Source organism: Gobio gobio (assembly GCF_949357685.1).
Source record: "Gobio gobio genome assembly, chromosome: 11".
Taxonomy (NCBI): Eukaryota; Metazoa; Chordata; class Actinopteri; order Cypriniformes; family Gobionidae; genus Gobio; species Gobio gobio.
In genome coordinates, this window is record NC_137104.1 from 36878695 (window position 1) to 36897397 (window position 18703).

Here is an 18703-nt window from a genome sequence, read left to right on the forward strand (position 1 = left end):
ATTGAAGATTTAAGCTATGCACAAAAGCACAAGTACAGTAAAACTGAACATGTTAAAATGTGCAGCAGTATTTGTCCACAAGGTGTCTCTGTCCTCCTTCAGAAGCAGTATATCATACAGTATCTGTCAAACCAGCCGTTGTCATATCCTATTCATGGAGATCTGCCTTTATACCTGGTCTAAAATACCTTCTAGTTATTTTTTGGTTGATTTGCTAGTTTAAGTGTGTTTGATTAGAACATTGTAGGAAGGTGGATCCACAAGAGTAGGATCTACAGCAGATAAACCTGCTTCATAAATGTTACTGTAATCCTTCACTTAATCATCCCAGTGTAAATTCTGATCAGGTAGCTGTATTTAAGTTTGCACATTCTTTGGAGCATTATCACATTTCACACTTCATAACTGAGCATGAGTAAAATTCAAGTAAAACTGTAAATTAATCGAACACACCTGAAACTAATCAAGGTCTTTAGGTTCACTTAAAAATTGTGCTGTAGGCAGTTATTGGACAGGGATACAATAAAGGTAGCGATACGGAGGACCTATGGTGTGCAATGCACATTCTGTAAATAGGTAATCCATAAACAGATTCAAATGATGAAATTGCACTCCTTGCCGTGAATTTAAACATCAGCAATTCAGTATACAAGCAAAAACTATTTGAGCATCTGCACTGCATGTTTACAAACAGGTAGGCAGAATGGAGGTCATGATATGCAATCAACTGATGCTTGAAGTTATAACAAATGTTCAAACTAAGAACACATTTCTGAGACTACACTTTGTACAAATTGTGTACTGGCTTTAAATGTCAAAATAAGGAAGATGCCCTTACCTGTGTCCCCAAATAACCCTGATCGTCTTTGATCCCTGAAGTGTCCTGCTGATTCCCCTGCTTTAGTTGGGCTGGACGCTGCTTTACGGAACAATCCATTTCCACCAATGGTTTCACCCAAGCCACCATGTCTGATGAGCATGTGGATCACCATCTGTTGCTGTGTGCGGAAGCCCTTTCCACACTCCAAGCACTCTGAGGTTTTCTGGGAATTCTTACGGCTTGGACGAGAAGCAGGCCGGTACTCTGAGTCACTCAGATTCTCAGGGCTTCGCTCACCTGTCAGGACCTGACTGTTACTTTCTCCATTGCTGTGCTGATCTGTGTTGGAGCCTTGGGTTCCAGCCCCTCTCCGTTTCTTGGTTGGGATACTCGCATTGGAATCGAGTGATTTTTTCCGCTTGTCCTGTCTGGTTAAGACGTACTCGCCCTTTTCCCTGTCATATGCTACATCTGCATCGGCTAACCTCTCTTCCCAACCCAGGCTCTTCTCAGATACCTCCACCAGTTTGCCTCTGGTAACCAGTTGCCAAGCCTGGTAGCTACTTACTGGATCGAGCTCTGGGATTCTTTTCCCTAGAGTTCCCTCAATGGGATTCTCTCCCTTTCCTGCTGGTTTCAAGTTTAGGCATTTCAAGAAGCTTGTCTTTGTGGCAGATGTGAAGTCCTTATCACCATTGTTAGGGGTAGGCTGCTCAACTTTTCTGTGGACCTGCTCGTGCAGTTGCAGGCTCTGGCGGTCATGGAAGAAGTTACCACACTTGGCACAGAGTTCATACAGACACACTTCATTCACCAAGTTGGACTCATCCTGTGCCACCTCATTGACAGTAGCTGGAGAGTCGCTCTTTGGTTTTACCTTGGTGTTGTGAGTCTTCATATGGCTACGTAGGAACCAGGGCTCACGAAAACGGCGTCCACAGATCCGACACCCATGATCTAGGGTGTTCTGATGCTTCTTCATGTGAGCTTTAAGAAACCAGGCTTGGGTGAACACATGGTCACATTGTTCACATGGGAACTCGCCTTTACCAAGTAGACCGTCAGCTTCCTCGCTGGTAGAGACATCTTTGGTGATAGATTCTTCCTCAATAGGATGTACCTTCTCAACGTGAGCCTGCAGTTGGTCCTCCTGCAAGGTCTCATAAGGGCACAGTTCACATTGGAAGACCTTGTGAAGATTCTGCATATGTTGTTCAAGCTCTGCCTGACTTGACAGTCTTTTCTTGCACAGAGAGCACTGCATTGACTGTTTGCCATTCTCACTGGAGGTTCTTTCCTTCTTCCCACCTTTCTTCCTCGTTTTGGTCGCATCCTCACCACTCACAACCTTGTTGCAAGCTGAGGTACTCTCAGTCGGACTGGAGCAACCACCTTGATCTTCTGGCACCCCTCCTTCTTTTTCCCCTTCCTCATCCACATCTTCCTCCTCACCGGCAGTGCTCTGGCTGAGGCCGTCCAGTTTGTGGCTGCGAATGTGGGCCTTTAAGCTACCCTTCTGGGCTGAGCGGTGATCACAGTGTGGACACTTGTATGGTTTCTCCCCAGTGTGCTTTCTCATGTGCTGGGACAAGGAACTGAGGAAAGGAAAACTTCTTCCACAGAGTTCACAAGTGTGACCCCGGCTCTTCTTGCCATCGGGGTTGTGCTGTCCACCCTTGGAGAAGGTCTCTTCCTCTGCAACTTCCGGCCGTTCCACCTCCATCTCAAAACTTGAATATTCCACTATGCTGCTATCTGTTGTCCAATTTATTAGATCCTATTAAGTCTGTCTCGCCAGTAGTCATTCGGTCTGGGTAAAAGTTCTCTTTGTCAGACGTGTCATTGTTGGTAATTCTGTGTTGACAGTGTTACTTTTGTCTGGAATATGTCTGGAGTTTTTTCTCCTATGATTCATCTTAACAGCTGAGGGTTTGCTTCATTCTGGTCCCCTGAGAGGAAATGGAGAGACAAATTTGAGAACAAGACTTGCAAATGAGTAAATAAAGGTTATTCATTAATCCATTAGTCCATGGCAATGAACAAGCGGTTACTATGACAGACACTATGCATTTATTTTGTGAAACTACTGTCTTAATGATTCTTAACATGAATCAAGTGCCACTATTAATCAAGTGCTATGTCTTAAAACTGTGTAAATTTGAAATTGTTAAATGGAAAAAACTTAGACCCAGTGTTTGAGACCCCCAGCTAACAGAGTCCTTTTATATAATGTCATCTGACAGTCTTTTGTTCAGTTAAATCTATTCGTTTAAGGCAGGATCCATACCGCATAGCTGAAAACAGAGGACATAGTACATTGGGTTTTATGCTCTGCGCCATTTAAAAGTGAGTGGGAGAGGGACAAAGAGAGAGAAAGACTGCTGATGTCCTCAGTTAGGAGTCAGAGGGAACAGCGTGTCTTTAAGTATTGCATAAACACACTAACTTGTACAACATGCTCTCTGATTATTCTAACAAGACAATAAACACATATAGTAAATACACTGCTCAATATTCTAACAAGTATGGTATTAATTGTTGTAAATCCACAAAAGCATACACACCCCAGTCCAGAATCAGGATTTCCTGCCATTCTGTTTTGTTTTCTATCAAATCTAAACATAGCAAACTTTTTTTTTGCATTCTTCAAAAAAGTTTTGTAATACCCAACCTGGCATATCTAGTTTGTACACTTTTTGGTTAAAATGAACAAATATATACTACACTACAGTGGAGACTGGGTCTGGTTTTAACATAGGGGGCTGTAACAAGAGCTAATATATCAGTAATATCAGGGTTTTATGTCCAAAGTCCAATTACACAAATATGTGGAAAAGCTCTAACAATATATTTTAAATTTAAAAGTTACAACTGTATATGATCTATTAATATTAATAATATCTACAGGCAAAACAATGGTTTGATAGTTTTTATTTTATTTTTTATAATTGTTTATTTTCATATTTATTAATTATTGTTACAGTTTAAATTTTAAAAGTTCAATGGCAAGATCTCATTGTGACAACATGCCCCAGTATTAAGATCAATGTGTATTCAATGACATTTATCTTTTTTTCCTGGACAATACCTGTGGAAATGTTCAATAGTTTTTTTTGTAGACAAGACTTTAAGGTTTGTGTGACAACTTGCCCCTGTCTCCCCTATAATTGAGTCCGTCTGTGAGTCTTTGACTGAAGGACAACAGTCCCAGTTAGTCTCCTCTCACAGTCAGTATGAACAGTGGTTGTCTGCTCACAGACCTAAATTCATTGTGTGTGTGTGTGTGTGTGTGTGTGTGTGTGTGTGTGTGTGTGTGTGCGCGCGCACTCAGGCGTAAAGAGACTATTCAGTGTTGAGCAAGAGAGGGGCCAGTTGGGATGAACCCTGAGGGCCGGTCCTCTCTCTCAAAAATCAATAATCCATTATATACCAACTACATTTCACCACTGGCCCAGCATCCCCCTCACACAAACACACATTCTAACGCACAAAATCACACGTCTCTCCACAGTTCATCTTTTACGGTAAGTTAACATGCTGGGCTATAAAATGCCAGGTAAGAAATTTAAAGAAGAGACGTTTAGGAAATTGGAAGTTTTCCTAGAGGTCCCATCATCCATTTATCTCGACTTGTATCCAATGTTTGCCTACTTATCTAGTTTATTTTCTTTGATTATTTGATTTTGTGTGTTGGGTAGCGTGTAAACAGTGTAGCCGTTATGACAATGGAATGGATGAGGTGCTTAACCGCATAATAACGGAACTGAACATGCTGAGTTGGTAATGAATAGTGTTTTTCTGTTTGGCAAACCAATGAGCTGAGCATTAAATCGCCGTAACTATGATACCAAGAGGTTTGGGAGATGTGTAAGGACACACACTACACAAACACATATATATATATACACACGTCAGCAGTGGGGTTATTATTGAAACATGGCTGTTCTCAGAGGGCTTACCTCAGCTCTGCTGACCTACTTATCCCCAGACAGTTCATCTCATCTTGTAGCTCCATCAATGCAGGATCAGTGCATTTTTCAAATTGAGCGGTGTGTGTTTGTGTGTGTGTGCGCACACTCAAATCCTAAACCAAATTGTGCATTTTGTCCAAATGCACAGAGGCAGTTACCAAAACACTAACAGGCATCAACAATGACAAGAGAAGATAAAAGAGCTAGATTGTCTTTTGTTCTTATAGTGATGTGACGGACAGAAGATTAATCATAAATTTTTCCTTAAGACTAAAGTTAAGTTTTGGATTTCCACGCAATGTGCAATGGTATTTTGTTTTTATTCCAAACAAATCACAGTTATCACTGATGAAGTTCACTTGTTATCCATCATTTTTAGAAACTCCTATAGGAGCATATTGCCTCCATTGGCTTCCTATCTGACTAACAACTTGGTAGTTTTAAAATCCCCCCAAACTACAATCTCATTGTGCCTCTCGCACCAGAACTGTCACAATAGCTCATGTCTATACCTCCTCTGAGCGGCGGGGAGTCCAGCACGCCCATTGTTGGATGTAGGGGTCCATCCTACGCTAGAGGCCTGTCTGAAGCATGTCTGGTTGGGGAAGACAAAGGGAAGTCCCTCCCGGTCCCATTTCGAAGTAGATCCTGCCTGGTACCATCAACTGCTGATTACAGCTGCAATAAAAAGGGGGCCCTGGTGCATGTTTGCGCTTGCAAGCATGATAGCAGGTGCTGAGGCTAACGTTGTCATGTTAAATTACGGAAAATATTCTGGAGTCTACGACAGAAGTAATTCCCCCAGGTTTGAAACCAAGAAACAAGAAGAAGCCAAGAAGAAACGGGCTTGGTTGGACATGCTACACGAAATGTCAAGTCCAGCAAAGTTAAAGTCTGTGTAATGAGGAATGCGAGTACAGATGTGGTCATATGATAAAAACCGAACGGAGAAAGAGCACAAACGTTTCTATTCAGCTGAAATGTAAAGCTTAGTGATACAGCTTGCACAGGGTGAAGGGCTCCTTTGTTCTGCAGTGTTTCTGAAATGAAGACACAATGAACACTACTTAACTGTAGCCTGACCACGTTACATATATAAGTTCTTTTCCTATGTTTCCCCTATGACAGTGGTTATGATTGGGCGTTCATGATTCTAGTGGATTCCACAGTTTGGATACAGCCACCGTTTATTTCCGATTGCTAAGGAACCTTTTTCTGAACCGTCTATGGCTGTTACCCCTGCCTCAACTCTTAGCTATCATTCTTAATACACATTTGCGGTTACATACACTGTATAATGTAAGCATCTTCAACAATTACTCATCTTAAAGGAATAGTTCACTCGATCAGTATTTAGTCAGAGTCTGTTTTAGTGCTGTTTGCTGGTTTAACATAGAGTTAAAAGTTTAAAGAATCACTAAACAATGATAATATGTAATGATCAGGGTCAAGCTCCAAAAAGGACAGATAACACCCTAAAACAGCCCATGCACTATATTGTAAGTCTATACAAAAGTTTTGTGTAAGAATAGATCTCAAATTAAGTCATTTTCCACAGATTTGTTTATCTTTTTTGTCACTATTAGTTGATGTGTGATGATTCCTAAAACATTTATCTTTCTAATCCACAGAAAAATGTGCAGGGGTAAAAAAATAATAATAATAACAAACAAACAAAAAAGTAATAAACTCTTCAAAAGTTATGGGTTGATATTTTTTTTTGTTTCATGCTCACCAAGGCATTTATTTGATCAATAATACAGAAAAACAGTAATATTGTGAAATATTATTTAAAAAAATAGTTTTTTATTTGAATATACTTTCAAATGTAATTTTAATTCAGCATCATTACTCTATCATGCTGATTTGGTTCTTAATAAACATTTTTTATTATTATCAATGTTGAAAATAGTTTGGACTAATAGTTTTGGACTATTTTTTATTAATAGAAGGTAAAAAAAATGCATTTATTTGAAACAGAAATCTTTTGTAATCATTTACATGATCATTGATTACATGATCATGATCATTTTAATAAAATAAAGGTATTAATTTCTTTAAAAAAACCATACTGAGTATTGACCCAACAATTTTGAATGGTAAGGTTAAAAAAAACGAAATTTTACTTAAATAAAACCAGTGACTTTATACGGTACCAAATTAAGCACATTCTTTAAGCTACTTGGAGCAAATATGCTTTGAATTTTTTTTAATCTATCTTTATTAGTACTGTACTTCTGTGACATACTACTTCTGAAGTAATTAAATCATAATTAAATAATCAATGATTGATTAGCAGCCATATGCGTGAGCAGTCTTGATGTCACTTCTTTATGACTGCATTTACAAGCAGAAACCGCAGTTTACACACCATTGACACACAAATAACAACACATGTGCCTGTAAAAACATGCATAGGCATAAAAACACACACAAAGACGGCCAACTCTCAGTGGAAAGAAACAGCAGCACATATACAGGCCCGTATCTGAGAGACACAGCCCTGAGCAAGAGCTCCATTCTTCCCCTCCTCTCTTTTCTCTGGCTGATGAATGGCTATGGCGAATCAACTGTCTGCTCGCTTATTCAACCTGACGGCTAGTCCAGCTCAGCACAAACGCCCCATGCTCTGGACACTACTCCTCTGCTCTGAGCCAGTGTTTGTGGAAGAGAAAAAGAAAAAGTGCATGTGTGTAAATCCTCATGTGAAAGACTGAGCTAAACCAGTACATCACACATATGGTTTTTCTAACACACCCTGGTTTGAACCATACAGCGTGAGCCAAACAGTGTGTGTGCTAGTATGTGTGAGCCCTGTGCACATATGTTAATTGTTGCATCCGTGCCAAACAAACATGTTGCGTGTCAGTGTGTGTGTTTGAGAAATCTTAAAATACCAAATACCACAAGAGGCCGAGCAAGAGGAACTGTAGCTTTTGTAGAAACAGCATCACAAACCAATACTACAGTACAATGTGAGTGTTATTGACGTATGATGCTTATCCGCTAATAAGATTACACCGCTGCAGTGACTTTTTTACAAAGCAGTAGATTTTTTTAAGCTCAGCCAGAATTCATAGCTAATGAATGGATTGATAATGGCCTCAGATCATTGTCATCAGTATTATCAGACCACAGTTTCCCCAGTAGAGATTGTAGATGCGCGAGTGCTCCATGACCTCCCAGCGCCGTCACTACAGAACGCCACTCCCTAAAGCCAGAACACGGTTACACAAGCAAGCAATAAGCGAGGGATTATTTTCCTGCCAGTGTGCATGATGTCTGATTTAAGATTGTGGAAATCCTGAGTGATGAACCAATGAACATTTAGACAAAATTTGGTAACACTTTATTTTAAGGTGTCCTTGTTACAGAGTAATTATACATTTATGTAGTGATTAATATTGATTAACTACATTTACTTGCTATAGGGTTAGGATTAAATTTGGTTTAGGGTTAGTTGCATGTAATTATGCATGATTTATAGCTATTACTAGTAACTCCATGTAACGTGTAACACCGAAATTTTCTGATAGGTAGCAGCCTTAAAATTTGGTACAGATCTTCTTTCTACAGATCTATACAATGGTACAGATCTTCTTTTGTTCAGAAATTATTAAGAAGAAAAGATGGTCCCACTTTACATAAGATGGCCTTAACTACTATGTACTTACATTTAAATTAATAATTTGATACAATTCACTTATTGTGTACATACATGTTTTTACATTGTACTTATATTTTGAAAAAACTGCATGTAATTACATCTGTAATGAATTTCTGTAATTACATTTGTAATTACACTGTTGACCCATCTCTTACACCTTAACCAACCCTTAACCTACCCATACCACCAAAACTGTCCCTAACCTTACCCGTATCCCAGCTCAATAGCAGCAAAAGTGTTTTGCAATATAATATGAACACAGTAAGTACATTGTACAATTTTTTTATGTAAGTACATAGTAGTTAAGGCCATCTAATATAAAGTGGGACCAAAAAGATAAGGCACTGTAGAAAATTGCTATTGTAAAATAATAATCAAACATCCTTACAATGTTTGGTGTGAGACTATGTATATGCCTTTTGAAAACATTAGGAAAATATTTATCTTATTTCATTGGCTTATAAGTTTTTGAAATAAACTGCTGCAGAAAAAGTAAGGTGCCATGCTAAGGCCCTGTCCCAAATGGCATCCTAAACACTTGCGCTGCACTTTCGTGACGTAACGCAGCTTTGACTGTCTGGAAATCTGCTGCGGAGCTCGCACCAGTGTGGGCTCGGCAAGTGCGCAACGAGGGCGCATATCGACCGCAAAGGGGGCACTAACGAGCACGCTTCTGAAACCTAAAATGACTAAATGGGACACCCCACAGTCTCATGGACTAAACGGACAGGCACACGCGGCAGCCATTGTAAGTCCACAAGACCGAAAGTGCATAAGAAGTGTGCCATTTGGGACAGGGCCTAAATGTCACAAGTACTTGCATTACTCATCACAAATGTATTGGAGTAAAGAGTAGATACTTATTCAAAAATGTAGTTAAATAGAGAGTAAACGTTGCTAATATCTTTGATACTCAAGTATACTTAAGTGTACAGTAACTAATTAAAGCTGCAGTCGGTAAGTTTTGCCTCTTTTGCAATTGCAGTTATTTGCGGAATTATCATCTTTACGTGGGTTGTGCATCGGCACGGCTCCTCAGCGTAGATGAATCTAATGTTTTGAGAAGTATGTGCGGCTGTCAGTCACCGCAACGGTGTCAATACTGTACTTCGGAATCACAGATTCTACATCTTGGAAGTACGACCAAAATAAGAGTTTTCCCCGCAAAATGTCATCTGAACAAGTAAGTAACATGTCTGCCACTTTTGTTCTGACCAACTGAGAAAAAAAGCATTACAATAAATTGCGCTACCAACTGTGATTTAATCTAACGATCGCTTCGAACAATGAAACTTTGCAAATTATTATTATTGTTATAATTTGTTCTCATAATGTTAATGTTAACAACATCAGCATTGTGTGACTACACAATTATATATTAATGCTTAATAAACAAACTCCAGCTGGTCAAAAACGCAGCAGCTCTAGTTCTTACTAGAACCAGGAAGTATGACCATATTAGCCCAGTTCTGTCAACACTGCACTGGCTCCCTATTAAACATTGCATACATTTTAAAATCTTGCTTATTACTTACAAAGCACTAAATGGTTTAGCTCCCCAGTACTTGAGCGAGCTCTTAACACATTATACTCCATCACGTCTACTGCGGTCTCAAAATTCTGGACAGTAAATAATACCTAGAATATCGAAATCAACGGCAGGCGGTCGATGCTTTTCCTATTTAGCACCTAAACTCTGGAACAGTCTTCCTAGCATTGTTCTGGAAGCAGACACACTCTGTCAGTTTAAATCTAGACTAAAAACACATCTCTTTACTATGGCATACACATAAAACACTTTTTCAATTAAATGATTGTTAGGCAGCATTAACTAGGTCAGCCGGAACCGGGAACACTTCCCTTAACACCTGACGTACTCGTAACATCATCAGAAGAATGGCATCTACGCTAATGTTAGTCTCTCTGTTTTATCCCGAGGTCTACTGCAGTCAGCTGGATCCGGGCCGTATCCAGATCAGATGGTGGACCTGCGCCCAGACAAGACCAACGCATCACCCTGAAGTGTCTGCAGAGACTGTGTCAATTACACTCCCCCTGAAATTGCCTCATCGACACAGCATCCTCAATAAACCCGTCTCCGGCGTGATGACTCAGATTGTTCGAATATTCCTATTTAATAATTGTTAAATCTATATGTCATCCTCAATAAAACCCGTCTCCGGCGTATTGCCTCAGATCTTTCGAATATTGCACTTTAATAATTCGTCCCCTTGGAATTATAAGGTTCTATCTGACATTTTTGTCAAAATTTAGTTATTCACATATTCTTATTCTGTGACAACTTCTTTACACTATGTGATGTTGTTTTTTAAGTTTTTGGGAACTTTTTATTTAGAAAATAAAAAGGTTATTTCTGCACAGTCAAATGGAATGCAAAAGTTTTAAAGCTCAATATCTCCAAACCAGTCAGAATGCAGATAGAACCTTATAATTCCAAGGTGGCAAATTGTTTCATCAATACGGCATCCTCAATAAACCCGTCTCCGGCGTGATAACTCCGATATTTAGATTATTCCTATTTAATAATTATTTAATCGACACATCATCCTCAATAAACCCGTCTCCGGCGTGATAACTCCGATATTTCAATTATTCCTATTTAATAATTATTTAATCGACACATCATCCTCAAAAAACCCGTTAAACCCGTCTCCGGCGTGTTGCCTCCGATCTTTCCAATATTCCGATCTATTATGACCTCTGACCTGTAAAGTTGTCAGAATAATAATCATACGCTGTTTGTTAATTTGCGAGAGGAGAACTGGCACCCCGACTGAGCCTGGTTTCTCCCAAGGTTTATTTTTTCTCCATTAGGTCACCTGATGGGGTTTTGGTTTCCTTGCCACTGTCGCCTCTGGCTTGGCTTGCTCAGTTGGGGACAATACATTTTTCAACTAAATATCCAAATAAATCTAATTATTAAACTAAATTAACCATATTAACTAAATTACTGATCTAATTACTGATCTAAAGCCAATTGTCACTGTATAATAATTGAAATGGACTGATGACATCACCGTTTTCTCCAGAACGGCTATACGGCTTAATACAAATCTGTTGCATTATTTTCCTGTTTAACACTGTGAAGCTGCTTTGAAACAATCTGCAATGTTAAAAGCGCTTTATAAATAAAGTTGACTTGACTTGACTACGTGTATTTAGTGTGTATTAGCATTACCTGTAGATTTCAATTTCCGTACAGTCTAATGTTTTGCTTTTGACTATGGGTTGTAACTGATGATTGTCGTTTGAACCTTTCTGGATTACAATCTGCCACCAAAAGGAAATGTTGAATTATTCCAACTGCTGTGAAAAAAGACTATAAATGATCTGCCACCTGCATGTATACAGATGTGACGTAATGACGCAAAGACATGCTCAAATTTCCAGCGGAAATCCACCAGTTCCACTCAAATTATAACACATTATTACAAGCTTACTGTTATTTAATCGGGCTAAGGTAAGGAGATAGTTTTGAACACTGGCTGGTTATGTACTTGCTCAAAAATTGATTTTGGATCATTAAGGTTATTCAGATTACCTCACATTTTCATATTTTTTCTTAGATGTTTCCTCTTGGTTTCAATAGGATTCCATAAGCATGCCTTTACTTTTATAAAACATATTCTTTAAAGGAATCAATTTCTTTCATCGATTTCTCACCCTCATCCTAAAAATAGGATTTGTTTTTTTTTAGAGTGCATTATAAAGTGATACTCAAGACAGACAGCGGTCATTTTATCACTATAGCATTATAGTGTACATAATTCATGCAGATCTGTGGAACTGGCGAAATGTCATATACAGTACATTTGTTTGGGATAAAGGGAAAACGCTTCTACATGTTTCCACAGGTGGATTTGTATGTCTTTTGGTGCAAGCCAAAGCATGCAAGTGTGCACGTATTTCTCTGTGTGTGTGTGTGTGTGTGTGTGACAGCATTGATAGAGAGATGAGAGAGGGACACCAGCAGTAATGCTTATGTAATATCTGCCTGAGCCTCTGCAGCACTCCTGATGGCAGTATGACATAACACCTATGCGGTCACACAGCTTGAAACACACACACATACACACTCAAATAGACAAATAAGTTTCATCTGGTCTTGACCAGATTAACAACTTGTTGCTTACTGATTTGCATGCAATCTATTATTATTTGATAGTTGCAAACAGCACTAAAATTCACAGGAAAGCAATAAAATCAAACATCTATAAAACATTTTTATCGCAACTCTCTAAAACAGATCTACACTTAAAGGTATAGTTCGTCATTTATACTCACCTTCATGTAATTTTAAATGATATAAAAAAAGTGTATTTTGAAGAATATACTGGCCACTTTTGAAAATGAAAGTGAATGATGACTGAAAAACATCACAAATTAAGTTCACATGACGACGTATGAGCTATACTACACATCTTCTGATGTCGTACCATAGCTTTGTGAGGGTAACAGGCTGAAATTTAGCGATGTCTGTTTTGTGCACAAATCATTCTTTGGTGTCAGATCTTTTCAATTAATTATTTTCTTTGGGTGACTGTGATATTGTGACAGTAAGTGGCTTGCAGACACACTAGTGTGGTTGGCGTGGTCTAGAGCTGAACTATAATCTGAAGGCATTAACTTGCTCTCTAAAAAAAGCTCTCTGAACAGGGATTAGATTATCATGGTAAGGCCAGCTCAGACTCTCTTTCTCTCTCTATTTTTTCTACTCCCCTTCTTTTATGCAAACACTTTTTCAACAAATGAAGGTAAAATAGAATAAATGTGGCACAGGAACAGGAAAGGCTGCAAATGTGGGTCGTTCATTGAGTTTAACTCAAAACCCTGTAAACAATATCAATGTTTCATCTTTGCGTTTTGAGCATATGTTATGGCACAAAGCAACCTAAACCTCTCCATTGGGTTTATAGCCTGAGGGCGAGCGATTGCTGATTGGAGGGGTTGCCGAAGCCCCCCGGGGCAATTCAGGGTTAAAGGGATAGTTCACCCTAAAATGAAAATGGATTAATAATTTACTCACCTTGGTGTTGTTTTAATGTCATATGCCCTTCTTTCTTATATGGACCGCAAAAGGAGCCGTCCATATAATGGCAGGGAATAGCAATCAGCATCAAGCTTTCTTTTTTTTTTAACGCAAAAGTATCCCAGAATGATCCCATGTGACACGTGCCGTTCATCCTAAGTGTTCTGGGTGTATACAACATGAAATTGAATGTATAATTTAATACATTGGTTACATACACATGGTTTTCAGTGCATGGCTACGTGACGTGTTTTCCCCAGAAAAAGCGTTTTCCCCAGAAAAAGCACACAAGTTGTGAGAAATCAAGATTTACAAAAACACGACATGAAATATAATCCTTCTCTGAGGTGAATATATCCATTGTGTCCGTCATAACAAGAAGTTATCGCATTACTGTCATCAGACAGAGTTTACACGGATAGATTTTTGCGATTTAAAGGCGTTGTATTTCGTGTTGCGCTTTTGTTAATTTCTCACAACTTTCTTTACCATGCTTTTTCTGGGTTCTGCGCCACTAAGAGAGTAACAAAAAAACAAACGGATTTTCGTTAAATAATACATTACATTTCATAATGTATACCCGCAGAACACTTGGAATGTACAACATGTGTTGCATGGGATGATTCTTTTCCGTCTTTTTTAAAAAGCTTGATGATGGTCGTACTCACTACCATTATAGGGACGAGTGCGAGCGGGACATTTTTTTTAAATACTCCTTTTGTGGTCAATAAAAGAAAGATGGGCATAAGGCATTAGAACAACATCGGGGTGAGCAAATGAAGTGCCTGGCTTTGGGTTGTTAGAGCTGCATGATCCATATTAATAAAAATTAAATCAACCTAAAATGAAAATTCTTTCATCATTTACTTATGTAACTATCAAAAACATCCAAAAACAAGCTAAAACTACAACATTCGATCAATTCTTGCCTTACATGCACTTTCACATAGTGCAGTTCATCCCTCCACTGCCTGTATGCTTTATTGCCCTTGGTGGCAGCCCAAGTGGAACACTCTTCCTCAGAACCGCCTGGCCTCCGTAAGTATATCTGCGTCCTTGGCGAGAGACGTGATCACGATTGCTCGGTTAGAGAGTGCAGGGCAGCCAGATGTCTTTCTCAAGGCCTTTAAAGTATTGTCTCTCCAACTGTTTATTTATTATTGTCGAGTTCACACTGTGATAACTCTCACCCTGCAAATACTGTTTATTATACCAGAACCGTGAAAAGTGGCAAGGTTTTTTTTTTTCTCTTTCCCTGACAGCATTTTTTTAAAAAGTTGCCAGCCACCACCAGCCAACTTTTATGGCCCCCAGAATATTTTGTTGTATGAATATGCAACATTTTAAAAGAAAGAACAAAGCCTCTTCTTTAAAGCCTCTAGCTTCATGCATTCTTTTTTATCAACTCTTGAATGTGGGTAAGTTTCATAAAAAAGCATTATTTTAAACAAAAAGCTGAGGAAAATATGCTGATAAAACATGCATAGGCAATGCTTTTATCGCTTATTTCTGCTTCTTTTGTGCCTGTGATTTGATCCGGAGACTCTGTACTCTTTCAGAAGATGCATAATAGCGCCCCCTACCGTATAACTGTGAAAACACAGAAAGCAGGAAAATTCCACCAAAGGCGGGGAAATAGTTAAAGCCACCATGATGCAGCTATAGTTTGGTGGGTCGTTGCCAGGGCATTGCTATGAGGTAGCTTAAGTGTCCTGTGGTGTTGCTAGGTGGTTGCTAGGGTGTTCTGTGTGGTTGCTTGCTTGCCCATCCAAGTTAAAAGAAGAAGAAAAAAAACCTCCCCCAGGTCTTTGACATTCTGTTCCCTAGATATGACTCTGGACACTTTTTCTATTAGGTGAAAATTGTGCTTAGCTCTTTCCCCGCCAAACACAGAATTTTCCGTTATTTGTGAGAAAACGCATCCCCGCCAAACACAGAATTTTCCAGGCTACGCGTGCTATACACAGCCTACGGCGTACACTTGATGCAGAAGTATAAATTGGCCTTTACACCCAAACTACCATGGGTGATAACCTTTAACCCTTTAGTCTTTTTTTTTAATTATTATTATTTTTATTTGTGACAACATAAATTCAATATGGGAAGAAAGTGGTGCACCAAGTACCGCTGGAATATTCACCATTATCATCTACTTCAATGGGCAGATATGTAACTCTCTACTTTTTATTAAGATACATGTTTTTTTGGAAATAAAAATAACCATTAAGAAAGTATTTTGTTGTTATTTTTCTCTTTCTTTTTGACTTACATGATTAATTCCTGCATCAGGGGGTTTATTACAGTAAGGAATATGAATCTATGCTTTAAGGTCATCGTCACAGTCTCTGAACAAGCTCAAGTTTCGTAAAACGGCTGGTTTCTCTACTCTGGTAAGAGGTTAGTTCAGAGAAGGACAGGTAATCTAACACCATGAAAGCCATCTCAATCGCTCTCTTTCCCTCCCTCTTCTCTGTTCTTCTTTTGCATGTTCCTGTTCTGGTAAGAGTAGATCTGTCTCTTTTTAATGGAACTGTCCCGTCACACCCATCTCCCATCTGGTATGTGTGCATATATGTGTGTGCTAGATGGTGGGAGGGGGAGGCTGCTGTGGTTATGTGTGTGAACATACATATAACCAGGGGAATAAGTACATGTGTGTGAGTGTGTGTTGTCATTTCAGCAGGAAGCCTTTACTCTGATGAGAGGTCTCACTTCCTGTTTATAGAGCAACCACTAGAGCGCAACAATAGCTGGAATTTTGATGGATCGGCAGAGAGAACGCCCAACTCACACCCTCCAGAAAGAAAGTTTCAGTTAGTCACAATAGCTGACAACAATACAATCTGTTCTCATCCAAAAAAAAAAAAAAATTTTCGGAGAGTGAATCATCTGGACATTTCTTTTAATTTTCATGAGATTCACCCATTTACTATCTTGGTTGTTTACAACAGCTCAGCTTTAACAATAGCCTCTCATGTTATTGTATGAGGGCTGTTTTGGCTCAAGTGTGATCAAAATGGTGGTGTCGAGCATTCCCCTCGCTGAGGGATATGTCATGTCGGGCTCTCTGGGATTTGAGGTCAGTCCAGCTGGATGTCTGGTGGCAAAATGAGGTGGATTACACCTTTTAATCCCAGTCACCCCAAGGAAGTGAACTAAAGCTGCTAGCGTCCTTCTCCAGACCACAGACTTCATTCAGCTGATCTTTTTTCAACCTCTTTAAACAGGCTTGGTGAAGTGTGACACAACAGTGCTACTATCACTTGTCACGATACAAAAAAACAGATGTAAAAGAGTTTTGCCCTCAGGGGATCAGCAGCACCGACTGTCGAGATGAATTATATATTTACACTGTATCATGTGACGAGTGTGACTTAGAAGGCATACATGTATAGTACTCCTTAGAATTGACAAGATGAGGACTTTTGTGAAAAGTTTTGTGACAATTTTACAGCAAGGTTGTATATGCAAATAATACTTAAGGTTTCGGGAAATAACAGTATTTTTTTTAACTATTGTTCTTTGTTAATAAATACATTATTTAAAAGTATACATTTTAATGTCAAAAGTCTATTAGGATAGAATACTGTACAAAATAAATGCTGTAAATTGTTATTTTATAAAGCTTCACAATAGTTTATAAACTGAACCAAAAGTTTTATCCGTTAACATTGACATATCAGAATTTGCTGTCAATTTTTGTATCTCCCTACAAACAAGACATCTTGGTGTTTTAGCGTTTTGATCACACTTTTTTTGTAGCACAACATATTGATTTCAGCTATAACACTGCAAAAGCAAGACCGATTTTTTTTTTAACAAGAGTTTACTCAAGATCTTCTAACTGGAAGTATAATTATGCACTTAAACAGGAAACATGCATAAAAAATCTCAAGAAACAGACTTCAACAACTTGAGAAATTTGAACAGAAGGGTTGCACTGTATTGGATATGAGAGGTTTGGCACTGAATGCTAGCTTTATTTTTCTCAATAAGCGAATTCCCCTGAGCTTGAGCTATTAATAATCTCTGAGCTCTTTCTCAGAGGAACAGCTGTTGGGGAAACTGAAATTTGCAAATATTCCCAACCAAGCTCATTGGAAAAACAGGCCTCTAGCCACATTTTTTTCCCCAAAACTCAAAAAAAATTACCTATAGATATAATTCATTGCATTTTCCAGGTGAAATGAAAACTAGGGACAGTAACACTGATAACTTGTATTTCTATTTACACAAATATTTACTGAAGCAGATTAACGATTAATGAAGACCTGTTTTTGTCCAGTTCTTTATACAGTGCATTAAGCATAGTGCATTTGTGTCACATAACCAGCTCCATATGTATTGGCTTCACTGACATGGTAAACTTGCTCGGTACCTCACCTGGTACAGCAATGCACTTGCAATGCGGAGCGGTTGGGTACAATTGAAACATAAGTCCTGATAAAAAAAACTCAAAGACCCCTAGAAGTAAGCTAAAATGACATTACTCTCTTAGCATATGCACTCTAAAAAATGCTGGGTTAAAAATAACCCAAGTTGGGTTGAAAATGGACTAACCCAGCAATTGGGTTGTTTTAACCCAGCGGTTGGGTTAAATGTTTGCTTAAAACAACCCAATTGCTGGGTTAAAACAACCCATCGTTGGGTTAAAACAACCCAATTGCTTTTTTTTGAGTGTGCGTTTTTATTTCACATTGCTTTTTACTAACACTATCAGTTAGGTCAAAAACACAGTGTTGGTGTTGTTTTCAAATGCAATTAACCTTTTACTTCCACTTAACAGGCATTTCATTTTCAAATTGCTGTGATTTGTTCAACATCCAAAGTAAAACTGATCGTGCTTTTAGAGCCACACACTGGATAATTCAGTTTAAAAGTGTTGAATGAGCAAAAAGCAATGTAATATCATTTTGCAGAAATGTCATCAGAGGCATGTTTTTCCACCGAGCCTGGGTTGAATATTTCAGATCGTTTTTCCACTTTAAAATAGCATAAAAATCATTGGCCTCCCACATGACCACATACTCTCCCTTCCCATTTATACAATCATAATCCTTTCAAAATAATACCACCATATACATTTTTAAAGCAACGATCGATCAAAGCATGTGTAAAATATTTAGCTGCATTAAATACAAAGTACACAAATGAAGATATAACGTGCTGTGCTTTTCGACATGTTGTTTTACAGA

The 18703-nt window shown here is 38.6% G+C and overlaps 1 protein-coding gene across 4 annotated transcripts in view; it reads right to left on the bottom strand.

Moving 5' to 3' along the window:
* znf516 (zinc finger protein 516) overlaps window positions 1-18703 on the bottom strand; it is a 47474-nt gene that overhangs the window by 13027 nt on the left and 15744 nt on the right. For all 4 annotated transcript variants that reach the window (XM_079829787.1, XM_079829786.1, XM_079829785.1 and 1 more), the window contains exon 2: window positions 839-2769. In XM_079829787.1, coding sequence (XP_079685913.1) covers window positions 839-2543 — 1705 coding nt within the window. In that variant the 5' untranslated portion in view covers window positions 2544-2769. The remainder of the gene's footprint in view (window positions 1-838; window positions 2770-18703) is intronic.